The 18,803-nt window shown below is 43.3% G+C and overlaps 1 protein-coding gene and 1 pseudogene across 1 annotated transcript; both read right to left on the bottom strand.

The window, feature by feature from the left end:
• Nucleotides 1-305: 305 nt before the first annotated feature.
• On the bottom strand, nt 306-5,266 carry LOC136519898 (uncharacterized; annotated as a pseudogene).
• A 12,816-nt stretch (nt 5,267-18,082) lies between these two features.
• LOC136523520 (putative FBD-associated F-box protein At5g56440) lies at nt 18,083-18,553 on the bottom strand. Its single transcript, XM_066517177.1, has one exon. The coding sequence runs from the start codon at nt 18,551-18,553 to the stop codon at nt 18,083-18,085; it is 471 nt and encodes a 156-aa protein (XP_066373274.1).
• Nucleotides 18,554-18,803: the final 250 nt, after the last annotated feature.

The following is an 18,803-nucleotide window of genomic DNA, read 5'->3' as shown; positions in this document are numbered from 1 at the left end:
GGTAGAAATCAAACTAACACTGTCATGTGGCTTTCACATTAACTCCTATTTCCACATCGTTGACTAGTAGGTTTACTGCTGGCAACTGCATTACCTCAGCTCGTGCGTGATGCCCTTTGATCCTTTGTGCCAGCAAGAGAAACAAAGGCATTTGTCGGTCTATGTCGTTACACTACCAGACCAGCGAAAATTCCTGTCGGCCAGCCGTCAGGAAAGTAATGACAGGAATGCCTTCCAAGTTCCTGACGGGAGTGGTGACAGGAATCAAGATCATGCTCACAGGCATCCATTTTGATTCCAGGAAAACAAAAAAAATATTATTCTACCACTTGTATTTGGCATCACAGGCACAAATTTACACACACATTCTAAATCCAAATTGCACATTACACTGGTTCACAAGTCCAAATTCACCACATTGCTCGAGAGCCTGACTTCAGCAAGTCTTACATGCTAAGTAAGTTCAAGAGGCAAGACTTCAGCAAGTCTAGCTGCTTACATGCCAACTAAATAACAGAGAGGCCTTTTCACTCTGACATCTACATACTAGGTATATCACTGCACAAAAGAGGTCAGCTTACTTAAACAGAAGCAAGTCAACTTGGAGCTTCACCATATACACTCCAACTCAACAAAAGGAGTCATTTGTCACTCACAAAAGAGGCTTACGCTGTCTAGACACTATTTCAGTCTATGTTAGTGTTGCCTTCATTCTCTTCAATGCCATTATTGCTCTCTAGACCACCAGAACCAGCGTCTCCAGCATGGGATGATTCTATACCCTACAAAGTGATAGAACTTAAATTGATGAGTGATTCTAATAGTAAAGATAACACATGACAACTCAAGTCCAGGAGATATAATTTGAATAAGCTAAACAATTTGAATAAGTGAACGAAATGAGATGTATTTTCTCCAATTCCTCCTGTAGCACAAAGAAAAACTACAGCGAGACCTTATGTGATACAAGATGCACAATGCTAAAAATGGGCATAGTTAACATTGCATAACAGTAAATATACACAAGTAGGACAACCAATCGACATTAATCAACCTGCAGCCATACATGTTGGTGCTCACAGCCAAAGTATATGTAACTGAACATCACACAATATGAAGAGACGAAAGCTACATATAGACCTGTTCAATTGGTGGCATAGAAGCATTTGCATCTGCATTTGCACTAGCATTGACTGACTGCAGGACGTCTGTAATTTCTGCTGGTAATTCCATGTTCAGCTTGTCAAAAATATCCTAAAACACAAGATGATTAGAGAACATTTTGAAGCAACTGATTAGGTACATACAGTATGTCAAATTAGCTCAAATACCTTCATATGTTTGGTTAGTACAAGTCCAATATTGTTGTTCCGAGCGTTTTGCTCCAACTGCGCATTCCTCCTCAGAAGATATTGATAAGACATTGAATTTGCTTGGCTTGTTGTGTTTGTCCTCCTACCAGATCCTTTCATCGCAGTTTTCCTTATAGCACCATTTGCTATTGGCACACGGCCATGAGCTAAGCCACGGCCACTACTTTTGTATAGCACAATAGGATCAAGTTGTGCATCACTTCTGCGCTGCTCACAATCATCTGGATGTTCAGCCTCAAGAGCAGAAAAGTAATCATCCTATGAAACAAAAAAAGTTCATGTTACCCTTCATATCATACTACAGAACCTTAGATATTTAAAAATCAGGTGGAACATACAACACGCTATTGGGACTTTTGGCTTGGAATTGGACCACTATTTCCATTGCTATCACAATTTTTGACACCCGACTTCATGGAGCAAAATGTATTCATGTCAGTAGCTGCATGTGGACCATAAGTCTTTCCCTGTGACAGAGAGATCTAATTAGAAAGTTGTACAACACAACAGTAATATATGGACATGTAGAGTTCAGCTCATCACAACTTACCAGATATTGTTTGGTTTGACCATATGGTCGAGATCCGCCGCTGTTTTGAGCAAAATCCGGTTGGTCCTGTGACTCTTGAGCAAGGCGGCGCTTCTTTAAATATTCTGGTGAGCACCAGTAAGCACAAATGGCGCGCCATGCCGCCTCAGAAATCCAGTCTGGCTTAACCTTTGCATACTGGCCTTGACGAAGTAATTTCTTGCAAGCCTCTGAATCCTTTATCCTCTGCTGAAGGAACTTGTCATAGTATGTCTTCACAGCATCCACACAAAGCTCATACATCATATTTCTACATTGTTTAGCTGCAAGCCTATCAAGAACATATTCTGCATGTGGCATTAAATCATCTTCCACTGAGTAGATGCTCTACATTGACAAAACAGAGGCATATCATCTTTCATATTTAGACAAACCAAATCCTACGTTAGCAGCAGGCAAATCATATTTAGAAATTTAAAAATGGTGACATTTTGCACTTATTGAATTACCCAGAATTCTTCTTTAAAACGATCAGCAGCAGTCATCCCTTCACCATCTTCAATAATATCATAGTGAGCCCATGTCTTTGCAAAATACTTCTTTGAACGACTCTCTTCAATCATAGAAGGGTACTCATGCTTTAGCAGAGCTGTGACTTGACCACCAATCCCCATATCCTTCTTAGGTGAGTAATTTACAAACTGAAATTGCCTATAGTCACAAGTTGCAGTCATAACAGCCATAATATTGAAAAATCAGCAATAACTAGAGGTGAAACCATGCTTACAGGGATAAAATCAGCAATAATACATAAGGTTTTATCTATATGAAATAATATATCTATATCTGTATGACACAGGGATTATCACTTTGGTCAAAGTAGCACTCCTGCAACAACACATGCAGTAGCTGTGCATATCATCTTTCACCCAATAGAGAACATATTTCTAGCTGCCACTTAATACAAAGAAAGCAGGACAGCTCAAGTCTCACTAATAATTTTCACTACTAAATTCTCACTAATAAATAAATTATCTACCAGCAGTGACAAGTAACAGCTGTAAGCCTGTAACAATAAATCACAAGTAACAGCTAACAATAAATCAGTACAGGAGAAGATATACTCACTCTTCACCAAGGGGTCTAATAGGAATTCGCTGGCCAGGTGGAGGCCTTTTCGGCTGAGTACGTCCTCTCTTCCTCCTTCGACTTCCTTCCTCAATTGGCCCAATCTCATTGTTCTCATTGTTGTTGGAGCCATTCCCATTCTCAGCTGAATCAGTAGGAGCATTGTCATCAGAGACTCCATTTACTCGACGGTGTCTGAAGCTCCTCATTTTCTGCACAGAAAGATGTTGTGTTAGTCATTGTAGAAAAACAGGAACTTGTTTCATAGTAAAACAGGAACTTGCAGTACACATTCAAGTACAGAAATTGCAGAAAACGACATATTACATTCAAGTACAGAAAAAATGCAACATTGTTCACAGTACACATTGAAACAACAAATGGGAAAGTACAATAATGGTAAAACATATTGATTTCAGTTTCAGTAATCTTCTTCGTCATAGAAGCATCATCTGGCTCCTCATCATCAGTGTCAATTTGCTCATATTCTTCTTCATCTATCTCTTGAGAATCATGTGTTTGTCTTGCTAGCACCTCTAATTCATTTGGATTAACTATCTCATCCAACAATACAGGAGCAGAATTATCCAAGTCAACACCCAGATCAATCACAAAAGTGCTCTCCAAGCCTTCCTCTTTAAAGAACATTATGTCTTCTGTTATGTCTAGGTGCTACTTGATAAACAACCCACCACTCATATAGATCTGGTCTAGAATTGCAAGCATATGGTAAATAATACACTTGTTTAACCTATCAGTGGCTGACAATGTTGAGTGGGTTGTTTTGTCATGAACTAATTGTTCTGCACTATCAATCATCCTATAGAAAGCTTGAGCATATTCTGTTGGTTCCTCATTACCTAGTGATGGTGCAGCTGCAGCTAAGTCTGCCAACATATCATCCATTCTATCCGTCTCACCAAAACCCTCAATTCCTGGCTGCTGATAGCGCCTCTCACCATGTGCAGTCCAAGTTTTATAGTTGGACTTAAACCCATTTTGACATAAATGCAGCTCTACCTTGCCCCTTTTGTGCCGAAAATAATTCCTACACACAGCACAAGGGCATTTTATGGTACCCTCTTATACTACAGACTGACTAGAGAACGCAAAATCCAGGAACTGATTTGTATGCTGAACCCAATCACATGTTGGTCTACCACGCTTCCAACCACTATACATCCAATCACGCTCATCCATAATTTAGTATTGCTGTCAACATTCACAGAGTGATATAATTAGGTTCCCAATACTATTTCCCAATTATATAGATATAGTTTCATATAAACAGCAAAACATATTGCCTTCTACATAGTTCTAATAAGCCTAAGTTCTAACCCATATATCATGTTTCTATTGCCTAACTAATTACCACGCTCAGCTGGACTTTTTTCTATGTGAAATAAACAGACAATGGCCAACCAGAGCGAATTTCATATCTGTTCTCACACTAAACAGTGACAAAAATAAAAATTGAAGCTCATATCCATCAATACACAGTATTGGTAATTTTGTATGAAATAATACTATTTATATATACATTAATATATATGTCATCAAACAAATATGTGACACTAGCTAACTGAGCATCATCACTGACAAGATTGCATAATAGCTTTAATTTGTGTATAAATTAACCAACTTTAAGCCTGATTGTTGTGTACATTTGCAGCAAACAACTAATATTATTCTAGAAATCACATTTATTGCTAGACCACTGAGAATATATTGCACAATCATTTAGCTAAACTAGACTTTCCAAACCATATACACAAAGATATACAAAGCTGATTTTTCACAATTCATGCCAATGATTCAGTATCCATAAAAAAATTGCAAGGGACGAATCAAATCACCTCTCGCTGCAGGATCTCCTTCTCCCCCTCTTGTGGCAACTGGCAGGATTTAGTCAGGATGCGATGCTCTTGGGGCCGTGCAGATGTGCTCGCGAACAGACGGCGTGTCGACGGGCGGGGCGCGGACGCAGGTGAAGGCCACGGCGGCGGTGGGGCACGGGCGGCCTCGGGCGGAACCGGCCGCGGGGGCGCGGCGCGGACGGAGTAGCCGGCCGCGGCTGGCACGGCGCGAAGGGAGGAGCCGGCCGCGGGGGGGGGCGCGGGGGGCGCGGTGCGTGCGGAGGAGGCGGCTGTGGGTGGCGCGGCGCGAAGGGAGGAGCCGACCGCGGGGGTCCGTGCGTGCTGGGAAGCGGCGGCCGCAGCAGCCGCGGGGTGGGGAGTGGGAGACGGCGGCAGGGAGATTTGGTTAGGGTTTGAGGTTTCCTTTTTATACCCAGGCCCTGCTCGCTTCGCTTATAAGTCGTATTTATTTTTAAGTCAATGAATAATATTTTTTCTCATAACGAATCAATCATGGCTTATCAGTCAAATGAACAGGGACTAGTCAATCTGGAAGTGGACCCTAAAAAAAGAGAGCGGGATTTCTAGGCGCCAACTTACAGGACACAATGTTTCCCGTCGGTTCGGGAACTAAGTTCCTGTCGGTTTGGAGAACCCGACAGGAATCTAAACTCTTTCCTGACAGCTATATTATTTTACTGACGGTTCTGACAAACCGACAAGAAATATCTTCCTGATTCCCGTCGGTTTTCGGTGGCCGACAGAAATGGTCTCGGATTCCGTCGATTTTTTAAAAATCGTCAGGATTTCACGTAGCCGACAAGAATTTCCCCCGATAGTGTTAGGAATTTTTATTTGACGTCTATTTTTTATATTACATATTAGCCATTTGTTCACGCTTGAAATACTGGTCTATCAACCCACTCAACTATAATAAAACGTCTTTTAGAGGCTTCTCATTTTTTAGAACCGCTTGTAATTCTAAACGCACCTAGAAATGGTTGTAGAGTGGCCCTCTAATGGATTGCCCCTAAAATCAATTTCTAGAGGTGGTTAACAACAACAACTCTGGCGCAGTTGCGAAAAAGGCCAACCGGTGGACGCGAGAGCGAAACCCTCAACCAGCGTCGCCACCGGCACCGATATCCTTGCTGCCTACCGTAAAATCAACCTTTTCCCCTACCTAGTCGACAGATCCAATGCTCCCAGAGTGGTATTAGCCTTAGTGGTCATCCCTTGCTCTTCATCTGCCTTCACATTTCTCTGTGCACCACATCAACAGCCGAGCTCCTCGATCCCTTGCCCCTGCCGCCTCTGCTCCCCTCCCACTCCACCACCACGCTCCACCACCGCACTTCAGATTCCACAGGCGAGAGGCAATAGGGAAGAGCTGAAGAAAATCGAGCCGAGGCGCCACCACTCTCCCGCCTACTTCCTGTGCCAGCCTACCCGCCCACCAGGTGAGCGACAACCAACGAGCTACTGGGCCGGGGAGAAGCACACCGCCTTGCCCGCCCACCCCTGTGGTCTCCTAGGGCGCCGAGGGTAGGAGATCCGTGTCGAAACTCCTGTCGCTTCCATTGGTCCCAGTTCTGTACAACGGGAGCCGCTTCCAAGAATGTTGGAGCTGACGCCGCCTCTGAAAGATCACACCACCATCGCTTTGGGTCTCCGTGCTGCCCGGCCCCTCAAGCCATTGTTGGAAGGTGTTTCTTTGGCCGACACACCCACGGGGATTCTTGTAGTCATCACCCACCGTCGAGGCCACTGCCACTGCCTCGGGCCGTTGTTGCCGAAAGCAGTGGCCGGCCTAGTGGTGGTCAGGCACAGCGGTTGTGCCGCTTCTACGTCCCGCTTTTGGACATCTTCTTGTTTGTGCTCCCAAGCCTTGGCGTTGTGCTACTCTCTACTAATGTCGTGCTAGCCAAAGGTGTTCTAGGGCCATCGTCAACTTCCTCAGGACAACAATGTCAAGGTTCTAGTGCTAGCCTTCAAGATAACTCGTGCGCCATGAGAACTGTCGGGGCTCAGGCGGGAGCCCCCCTAGCTCCAAAATGGCTCACCTGGCCTGCCTAATTGCTTCGACAAAAGCCCAGGTAATATTCATATCTGAAACCAGAAATGCTAAAATAACTAAAACTTCTTTGATCAATTGTTTCAACAATGATGATGCCTTTGTAGCCCTAGCACAGGGCCTCTCTGGAGGCCTCTAGTTGCTTTGGAACGATGAAATAGAAGTGAATGTAATTGACTCATGTGCAAACTTTATCTTGACTTTGTGTGTTCATAAGCACAACCAAAGCAAGTTTGGTCTAATATGTCTTTATGGGGACACCACCACCAAGCAACTACCAAAATATATATGGTTGCAAGTGCAATCCTTTTCTAGGAAATACCCAAACCTGCCTATGCTTTGTTTGGGGGACCTGAATAATATAATGAATGCTAAGGAAAAACTAGGTCCTAGACCAGCTGATGTTAGGCGTATCTCTGATTTTTGTTGCATGGTTAAACAATGTGGTCTGCTTGATTTGGGCTACAATGGCATTGCCTACACTTGGACAAACAAACATTTCAATTCTAACCCCACTTACGAACGTTTGGATCGTTTTTAGCAAATGCAGAATGGTGCAAATCTTACCTGGCTACAATGGTCTATCACCTCCCTATGATGAGAACTAACAAATCTTTCAAATTTGAAAATTGGTGGACCTAGGAATAGGACTTTCAATAGGTGGTGCAACAAGTTGGAGACGCTCTTCCCAACGGCCTTTCCACCAAAAAACCAAATACCTAGTAGCAGAACTAAAAACCTAGAGGAGAACCAAACCTAAACTCACAGACCAACTCGAAACTATAGAACAACAGATCCTTCAACAACTGTCGCTACCTCCTCAACTATAGAATCAATCCATACAGAAAGAACTCACCCAGCAGCATCACCATATCCTTACCAAGCAAGAAACTTACCATAGATAGAGATTTAAAAAAAACTTGGGTGCTCAAAGGGTCAAAGGCGATAAAAACACCTCCTTTTTTTCAGCAATCAATTCTCAAAAGAACAAGGCGAAACATGATTACCCACCTCACAAACCTAGACGGGTCGACCTCAACTACACCCAATCAACTGTTGGCCACTCTCACAACCTATTTCAGATCCATCTTCACCTCCCAGAATATGAAGTGCCTGCTAGCAACAACACAACTAGGCAACTACTACTAACCATTTTGCAACTTCAATCCCGGATTTGCAAAAAATACACTCCATTGTCAAGGAGATGAGAAGTAATGCATCTCCCTCAATGTGGGCTTCTACAAGGTTGCTTGGCAGTGGATTACCAAAGATGTCCATGAGGTAATCTCCTGTTCCTTCCAATTTGTGGATCTTTCGGGAACTTTAGATCACACTTTCCTTACTCTTATCCCTAAGAAGGCTACTCCAACTATTCCTCCTCAAGATTTGAGACCCATTAGCCTTTGCAATGTCATCTATAAAATCATTGCAAAATCTCTAGCAGCCTGACTCAAACCTAGACTCACTGATAACATTCACCCTAACCAAGCGACTTTCATTCAAGGTAGGCACATTTTCGTACAACATCATCATAGCTCAAGAACTTGTGCATTCCTTCAAACTCAAATCCTGGACCCAACCTACCATCATGCTCAAGTTAGACCTTGCCAAAGCCTTTGATCGGATAGAATGGAATTTCATCGAGGCTACTCTCAGACGTCAGGGGTACCACCCTCATCTTATCACACTTGTACACTCCTTCATTACAACGCCTTATTATTCGGTTGTCGTAAATGGTGACCCAGCTCAACCTTTCCATCCTCAACGAGGAATTAGACACGGCTTCCCTCTCTTGCCTTATATGTTTGTGATTGCTATAAACGATGTTAACCATGTGCAAGGAGTAAATTTGGGGCCCAGATGCCCTTTCATTCACTCTCTTCTCTTTGCTAATGATCTCATCATTTGTGGTCATGCCTCAGTTGCCAAAACCACGACTATTAATGACATAATCCAAGATTTATGCAGCGCTTCAGGTCAGACCCCAAACCTTAACAAGTCCTCTATTCTGTTCAGTGAGAAAGTGAACAATACAACAAGAGCCGCTATCAAAGGGATCCTTCCTGTGCCTAACCTAGTTCCTAACATCATGTACCTTGGCCACCTCTTATTTTCAACCACAAAGACAGGTTTCAAGCTTATGATTTCATTCTCAATAAATTCAAGGCCAAGCTCACCACACTTGAGGCTAACAAACTTAACCATGCTGGGAGACTCACTTACATAAACTCCATGCTGGCCTCCATTCCCATCTATTACATGTCAACAGTCCTCTTCTCCAAAACTTTTGTAGAAAAAAATCAATTCCATTATTCCGCGATTTTGGTGGGCAGGAATCCAGGATGACAACCCAACTTTGCCCATTACTTTTTGCTCATGGCAAGATATATATCTGCCCATTGCTTATGAATATACCCAGTCGATGTAAGATTGACCACAAACATTGTGCCCTCTTTAGGTCATAAACATTAATCAAGCCATATGTTTAGAAGCAAACTCGAATAAAATATCTCTTCATGCAGAAAAGAGTAAACTAGGTGAAAAAAACAACAAATGAATTGAAATGAGACAAACTAAATGAGACCACACGTAACACAAGTAAACATAAATGCATCATGGTGGGAAGTCCACATTCCTTCATCAAGTAGGATACACTCAAATGCATCCATCTTGCTCTCATGTTGCCAACAATTTGGATTGAAGCTTACAACCACTTTATGGAGTCTTTTTGCCCTTGCGAGCACGACTTTCATGAACCAGAATTCACAATCAGTTCATGTCAAACCTGTTAGCTCTACTTCCAATAGGTGAGCCATGGAAGACTTATTGTGCTTCCAATGGTATTGGTCCTCCTCTGATCCACTGCATGCAGGTACGTACCTTTTTATATCATGGCTATGTTTACGGTTCTATAATGTTTATATTTATTTTATTTTTTATTCAGAGAAATTCTTTGGTTGCACACAACTCATAAGTCTTTTCTTACTCCGAAATCTTGTTGGCTGCACCAGCAAAAACAAAGCATGCAGCAGTGTATGCACCGGTTACGGTTCCTAGCCCAATAATTATCTTGGACCACGCACATATATGAGTTAATATATTGATATTGTATTAGTATGGTGGACTAATCATCATCATACTATGGCCAAGTTTGGGACTGTAGTTTACGGCTACGCCCGCACGGTGCCATAGCCGAACGGCGACTCCATAACCGCGTTGCCAGAAATCGACCCCACTCTAGACTGGTGTGACTCGTTAATATAATTTTGTAAACTTCTTTAACATTTTATGGATCAAATAAGTAATTAACTATAATATTTTTATATTTAAAAAACTATTGATGATATATATGAATTCACATATTGAGAATTCAATTAATATTCTCATTGCATTTAAAATATATAGTTTTTCATACACCGTGCGTGTCGCACATGCATATTTGCTAGTAGAGAAAACATAGGAGATAAAGTACATTTTGTTTAAGGAATGTACTGATGTAGATGTATACATGAAGCAAAGAATCTACTTAGAAATGACGATATTAAGTTTAATGTTATTACCAACCATATTCCTCATACATAGTATAAAACTCAGGTTTGTTTGCTAACGTTGATGAACTTGTCCATCCAATGGTATATTCGAGCTTCCACACACCTTGTTCCAAAATACAGGTCACTTTAGTTTCATGTCACGAGTCAGGGTTCTCTAACTTTTACCATGTTTTTCTAATGCCAAATATATGTATGCGTATGGTTAGAAATTTAAGCATTTTCATTATCAGTTTAATCCAGAAATATAACAGCAACAGATTTGTGACAGCATATATGTGCATGTGTATATTTCTTATGAACGCTACAGTATGCATAGATAACATATTGATTGATACAGTAAGAATACAAAATACAATAATCACAGATATTAGACTGTACCCAGCGGAGGGTCGTATGCCGAGGGCATCGGAGGCTCCATTCGCACTAGTCGATATAGTGCGTTGCTCGAAGTCGCAGACCACAATCGATGCAGAAAGATGTTCGCAGTGCAGTCCCACGAACGGATCACTAGGAAGAAGACACCTTGACGTTTCAGAGAGAGGACGGATCCAAGAGCGATCTCCAGGAAGAAGATGGATGAGAAGTCGTGGATCGCTCCCTAAAAACCTAATCGCCGCTCACCCCGCGCAGGATTCTTAGGCGAACGAGGGTTCCGGAGGCACCTGCTCTCCCGCTCCTCCGTGCGCGCAGAGGTACGGGACAGGAAAATCATAAGGCTGTTGATCTATGGTTCTCTCGGGAGTGGTTGCGGAAGTGCAGGATCTGGACTGACGGAAGACTCGGATATATGGACGAGGAGAAGAGAGACAGCGGAGAATCCCAGGAGACGGAGATGGAGAGATGGAAGCAGAAGAGACAGTAACTGCCGTAATCAGTTTGCCTCCACCATCAAGGGGAGTAACTCCCGTTGTTATGTGGATTAAGTGACAAAAGACTGGCCACGCCCGCCCGCTCGCCTGCCTTGCCTCGCCCACGGCCACGGCCCGGTCCGGCCGGCGGCGGCGCGTGCGCACGTGTGGCACGCCTTTGTCCTTTTCTCAGCTTCTCAATTTAGATGAATAATTTCCAACCATATAAGCTGAGTCAGCGTTCAGTCAAAATCCCGTATGGTATTATACCATGCAACACTTAATGTTACGTACCATAAAATTTTATTTGATTCATTAAATATTATAATGGCCAAGCCCATATTATATCCAACAATCCCCATCAAACTATAGGGTTTGTAACAAAGTAGTCTCAGAACCATATTTCTTTTATATACCAGTGTTTCGATGGAGACTGTTAAGTTGAACATCCATCTAAAACAATAGTTTCACTCAGTCACAACTGAACAATGAACTAAGCCTTGAATTGATAGTTTTGTGTGAGGTGAATGTCACTAAAATCCTTAGCTGATACTGGACAGCAAAAGGCATCCCCTCTATTTGAAGCATATAAGTCATACATCAATGCCTTTCATGAGTATTTAGAAATCACCAAAATCTCATAGATTATGACCAGCAGTCTGATTTATATAGGTGTGTTCCTCAAAAGATATTCTGTAGGACAACATCTTTGCTTTGACAAGCCACTTGAACACATTAAGGTAAAAGTCAGCCAGCCTTACAGAAAGGAAAGATATGCATTAGAAATGAGTCTTACTAAGGATCTTTCCTCATAATTTACTACTAGCTTGTTTCACTGTCCTACTTCACAGGATCTCCGATCACATAGAACATGTTACCACTATAGTAAATTTCAAGTGGGTCTCAAACCCATCTCTCTCGATGCACTTTCTATCACGTTGCGTGACAGACTCTTAGTGAACCGATCTGTCAGATTGTTAGACGTGTGGACATAGTCCAACGCTATTACTCCAGAGTTTCTCAATTTTCTGACAGATTTTAGTCATCTCTTAACATGTCTTGTGGACTTCATGTTGTTCTTAGAACTGTTAACCTTTGTAATCACAGTCTGGTTATCACAGTTCATAGAAATAGCCAGTATGGGTTTTTCAACAACCGGTAAATTCATAAGAAGATCACGAAGTCATTCAGCCTCAGATCCAGCAGTGTCTAATGCTGTAAGTTCTGCTTCCATTATAGACTTTGTTAAGATAGTCTGCTTGCAAGACTTCCAGGAGACAGCACCACCTCCAAGCAAAAACACATATCCACTTGTGGCATAAAGCTCATCAGCATCAGAAATCCAGTTGGTATCACAATAGCCTTCCAGCACTTTTGGATGTCTGGTATAACAAATACCATAGCCCATGGTCCCTTTTAGGTAGCGCATTACTCTCTTAAGAGCACGCCAGTGATCATCTCCTGGGTTTGACACAAACCGGCTCAGCATGCACACAGCAAATGAGATGTCAGGCCTTGTTGTACTAGCTAGATACATGAGCGAACCAATGATCTAGGAATATCTCAACTAATCCCTTGCTATTCTCCGATTTTTCCTCAATAGCACGCTAGGGTCATAAGGTGTAGGAGCAGGTGCACAGTCACTAAACCCAAAGCGACGCAACACCTTTTCCACATAATGGGTTTGTAACAGAGTTATCCTACCATCACCTTCTCTTAGAAGCTTGTATTAAGAATAACATCAGCCTCTCCTAAATCTTTCATCTCAAAATTTTTAGATAGAAATTCCTTCACCTCCTCGATCACTTTGAGGCTGGATCCAAAGATCAGAATGTCATCAACATATAAGCACAAAATGACTCCTTCACCCTCACCATACCGATAGTACACACATTTGTTAGCTTCATTCACAACAAAGTCAGCAGATGTTAAAGTTCTATCGAACTTCTTATGCCATTGCTTAGGAGTTTGTTTTAGGCCGTATAATAACTTTAATAATTTATACACCTTGCCTTCTTGACCATTTGCTACAAACCCATCAGGCTGATCCATATAGATCTCCTCCTCCAACTCTCCATTTAGGAAAGCTGTCTTAACGTCCATTTGATGAACGATAAGACCATAAGAGGCTGCCAGGGAAAGCAAAACTCGAATTATGGTCAATCGGGCAACCGATGAATAAGTATCAAAGAAATCCTCACATTCCTTTTGAGTATAACCCTTGGCCACAAGCTTTGCCTTGTATCTCTCAATAGTATCATCAGGCCTAAGTTTTTTCTTGGACACCCATTTGCAACCTATAGGCTTGCACCCATAGGGATGATCAACTATTTCCCAAGTTCCATTAGACATAACAGAATCCATCTCACTCCATACTGTTTCCTTCCATAAGTCAGCATCAGGAGAGGAATATGCCTCTTCAATGGTCGTTGGTGTGTCATCCACAAGGTACATAATATAGTCATCACCAAAAGACTTTGCAGTCCTCTGTCTCTTGCTTTTCCTGGTGACTACATTGTCATCCTCCTCAGGATTTTGCACATAAGGTTTCTCAATTTGTTCTATCGGAGTAAAATTTTTATGCTCATGGGGAATTATAAATTCATGATCAGTTGTGCTAGGTGCATTTTTCATGGGAAACTTATTCTAAAAAAATATAGCGTCTCTAGATTCCATAATTGTATCAACAGCCATCTCAGGAACACTAAAGTTTATAATTAAAAATCTATAACCCACGCTGTGAATAGCATAACCAAGAAAGACACCATCAACAGTCTTTGGTCTAAGCTTTCGCTTTTTGTTTATTGGCACATTCACCTTTGCTAAACAACCCCAAGTTCGTAGGTAAGAGAGATTTAATCTCTTCTTCTCCTATTCCTCGAATGGTGTGATTTCTTTGTTCTTTGTGGGCACTCTATTCAAGACATGACACGATGTCAATATAGCCTCACCCCACCATTCCTTAGATAGTCCCGCAGTCTCCAACATGGCATTAACCAAATCAGTTAGAGTGCGGTTCTTTCTCTCTGCAATCCCATTGGACTGTGGTGAGTATGGTGGCGTCCTCTCATGAATAATTCCATGCACCGCGCAAAACTTAGAAAATTCATTTGAGAAATATTCTCCCCCGCGATCGAACCGCAAACGCTTGATTTTCTTCTCAAGTTGATTTTCTACCTCAGCTTTATAGACTTTAAAATAATGCAACGCTTCATCTTTTGTTTTTAATAAATACACATAGCAAAATCTAGTGCAATCATCTATAAATGTCATGAAGTATCGTCTACCGCCTTTAGTCAATTCGCCATTCATTTCGCATAAATCAGAATGAACGAGTTCTAATGGTGCCAAGTTCCTCGCCTTAGCAGCCTTGTGAGGCTTGCGCGGTTGCTTTGATTGCACACACACCTATCACTTAGAATCTTTGACTAAGTTAAATTTTAGGATTAAATTCAGATTTACAAGCCGCGTGAGACAGCCAAAATTAATGTGACAAAGTCGTGAATGTCATATATTCGACTCATCCGAAATAATAACATTGTTCACTACTTTATTACACACATCATCAAGCAAAGATAAGCAGAACAAGTCTCCGCAATCATAACCTCTTCCAACAAATATTTCATGTCTCGACACAACACATTTATTGGACTCAAGCATAATTTTAAAGCCATCGCGACACATCTGAGAAGCGCTAACAAAATTATTCTTGATGGAGGCGACATGCTGCACGTTCCTTAATAGCACCGTCTTTCCCGAAGTAAACTTCAGAACAACCGTACCAGCACTAAGAACACGCGCATACGAACCGTTTCTCATTAGCAAGGTTCCACTCCTGTCGGCCTGATAGGAAATAAACAAAGAAACATCAGCACACACATGAATATTAGCACCACTGTCCATCCACCACTCAGGTGAAAGACAAACTGAAAGAACAAAGGGTAAAGAATTACCATACCCAGATATTCCTCCTCTAGTCTCGCTAATGACCACATTTGCTGATTTCTTTTCTTGCTTGTATTTGCGGTCTGGGCACGCACTTGTCCAATGCTCATCACTCCCACAAACAAAACATCCTCCACCTTTCTTGTTATTTTTCTTCTTAAACTGTGCGGTCTGCTTAGGCTTTGCATTGTTGTTCTCTTGCATGTTCTTCTTTTTATTACGAGATGCAAATGAGTTTTTCTTCTGCACCATATTGGCAGCGAAAGACTCAACTCCTTTTTCAAGGTTGTCTTTTGCTCTCGCCCTCTCCTCAACATCAAAAGATCCAATAAGCTCACCCACGCTAAACTCTTGTCTCTTGTGTTTTAGAGAAGTAGTAAAATCCCTTCAAGAAGGTGGCAACTTAGCGATTATACCACCGACCACAAATTTATCGGGCAACAAACATGGGAAATGTTCTAGTTCCTTTGCCAGCGCCGGTATCTCATGAGCCTGTTCGACCACAGAACGGTTTTCAACCATTTTATAGTCATACAGCTGCTCCATAAGGTACAACTCACTACCAGCATCAGAAACCCTAAACTTTGCCTCAAGAGTATTTCATAATTCTTTGCCTAATGTGCAAGATATGTATTTTTTCTCATACTTGGGATGAAGTGCACTAATCACGGCGCCTCGAAACAGGTTATCGACAGCCAAGAACTTTCGCTCCTCCTCAGGAGTAAACTGTTCAGGCTTCCCCTGTGCGGCGTGATAGCAGTTCATCGAAGTTAACCACAATACCATCTTTGCACGCCATATCATAAAATTCTTGCCATCAAAATTATTCGGCTTCAAAGCAGCAGCAAAACCACCAACAGAAAATTGCCTAACATTAGGTTTGTAAGAAATTTAGGCATTTTCATTATCAGTTTAATACAGAAATATAACAGCAGCAGATTTATGACAACATATATGTGCATGTGTATATTTCTTATGAACGCTACAGCATGCATAGATAACATACTGATTGATACAGTAAGAATAAAAAATACAGTAATCACAGAGATTAGACGGTACCCAGCGGAGTGTCCCATACCGATGGCATTGGAGGCTCCATTCGCACTAGTCGACATAGTGCATTGCTCGAAGTCGCGGGCCACAGTCGATGCAGGAAGATGTTCACAGTGCGGTCCCACGAACGGATCACCAGGAAGAAGACGCCTTGACGTTCCTGGGAGAGGACGGATCCAAGAGCGATCCCCAGGAAGAAGATGGACGAGCAGTCGCGGATCGCTCCCCAAAAACCTAATCGCCGCTCACCCCGTGCAGAATTCTCAGGCGGACGAGGGTTCCGGAGGCACCTGCTCTCCCGCTCCTCCATGCACGCAGAGGTACGGGACAGGGAAATCAGAAGGCTGCTGATCTGTGGTTCTCTCGGGAGTGGTTGTGGAAGTGCAGGATCTGGACTGACAGAAGACTCGGATATATGGACGGGGAGAAGAGAGGCAGTGGAGAATCCCAGGAGACGGAGACGGAATCGAAAGAGACAGTAACTGCCGTAATCAGTTCGCCTCCACCATCAAGGGGAGTAACTCCCATTGTTATGTGGATTAAGTGGCAAAAGACTGGCCACGCCCGCCCGCTCGCCACGGCCTCGGCCCGGCCCGCGGCGGCGGCGCGCACGCGTGTGGCACGCCTTTGTCCTTTTCTCAGCTTCTCAATTTAGATGAATAATTTCCAACCATATAAGCTGGGTCAACGTTCAGTCAAAATCTCGTATGGTATTAAACCATGCAATACTTAATGTTACGTACTATAGAGTTTTATTTAATTCATTAAATATTATATGGGCCAAGCCCATATTATATCCAACACATATTTCAGGGTGAATTTAATGCAGTTGACCACATAATGTAGATGTATGCATGTGCTTTCCAAACTTATCAAAACTAGAGAAATTTGATTGAAGAAAAAACTAAAATAATCTGTATTTCGAGGACGTACCTCTGGACCTGTAAGAGTCACGTCGAGGCATGTGAGGGAGCTACAATGCTTGATGAGTTGTACGTTAGTGTCGATCTCGGCCTCGGCCTCACCGTCATATATCATAGATTAGATGACGAGGACGATGTGACCTCATACAGATCTTGAGGCTCCTCACGCACGGTAAGTCACCGTCAACATCAAGCCATCTAGGCGGGGATCCTCGTGGAAAGGATACTTCAAGTTCTTCCAGCCTCGGAGCTGAGATAGTAAGCGGCTGGTGCCAGGGCTGGTACAAGTGGAAAACTTTCAGGCTAGGTGTCTTAAGTTTCAGCGACAGAAATTTGACGTCCTGTATTCGTAGCTCCGAGAGCGTGCATGTCGGCTTCGAGCAGCAACTCTTCATTGAAAGCATCAAGGCAAAGCTTCCTTATGTGCAACTTTTGCAAACGCGGGCAGCTCGCCGACGACACGAGGCGGGCTAGAAGGTGAACACTGCCGGCTTCTATCTTGATCCATTGGAGCGAAAGATCCGTGAGTGATGTGAACTCCATGGCGGTGGGGAGCCGGAGTCTTGCGCCGCCTAATGCCATGTGCATCGCTTCCAATCCTACCGGGCTAGCAGCATCGAGCACATCAGGAAACACAGCTGGCTTGTTTTCGCCGTTGCCTTTCTCACCAAGCGCCAGCGGCAGTCACCATGTCCACTTCCGCTCCAAAATTATGGCAGACGCATGTTCACGCTGAAAGACTTCACCCCGTGCTGAAAAGCGTACCAGATCCACCCTTGTATGGCGTCCACGGACGCCGGCATCAGTAGTTCCAGGTAGCGCTCACCGAGAGGGTGAAGCTTACCACATTGTTGCAGAAAGCATCCACGGACGCCGGCAAGCCATTCTTGTGCTCAGGGTCAGTGTCTGGTGAATACGTGGTATACGAGATCGCCAGCCTCTCAATGGCGCAGCCGGATTGGGAACGCAGGACGAGGACGTTGTTAACGGAGGAGACGTACCGCTTCAAGGCAGCCCATTCTTCGGCGCCGCTAGCTTCCCACACCGACCGAGAGGCGAAGCTGAGCGCGGGCACGCGCTTCCAGAGGCCGAGCCACCACCGCGAGAGCGCGCCCGTGCGCACCACGTCCCTCACGTCGCCTACCAGCTCCAGGACGTGGAGGAGCACGTCGTCGTTGAGGCTGCTGATCCGGTCGACGTCACCGGCGGCCGATGAGGTTAGCCTTGCTCGTTTCCGGTTTCGCGTCTCCTCCGCCACCGTCGAATCGTCCATAGCGAGTGGTGGGCTGGTGGCTAGGTCTCTCGTTTCCGTGGATGCGGCGAACTAGCTAGGGTTGATAGAACATTACAAGATCACTAGTCATAGATCTATTATACCTCCTGATATTTGATGAAGTGTAAAACCCTATAACATAAACTAAAACGAGAAACAGAGAGAAAAAAGGGAGAGGGAGAGAGGTTGCGGGAGTGCAAACTATCGACTGTCTTCGTAGAAGACGGGTTGGCCATGAGGTTGCTTGTTG

The sequence above is a fragment of the Miscanthus floridulus genome, chromosome 18 (assembly GCF_019320115.1).
Source record: "Miscanthus floridulus cultivar M001 chromosome 18, ASM1932011v1, whole genome shotgun sequence".
In the NCBI taxonomy this organism is placed as follows: domain Eukaryota; kingdom Viridiplantae; phylum Streptophyta; class Magnoliopsida; order Poales; family Poaceae; genus Miscanthus; species Miscanthus floridulus.
Note: the sequence above shows the minus strand (reverse complement) of the source record. Positions and strands in the feature narration are given on the sequence as shown.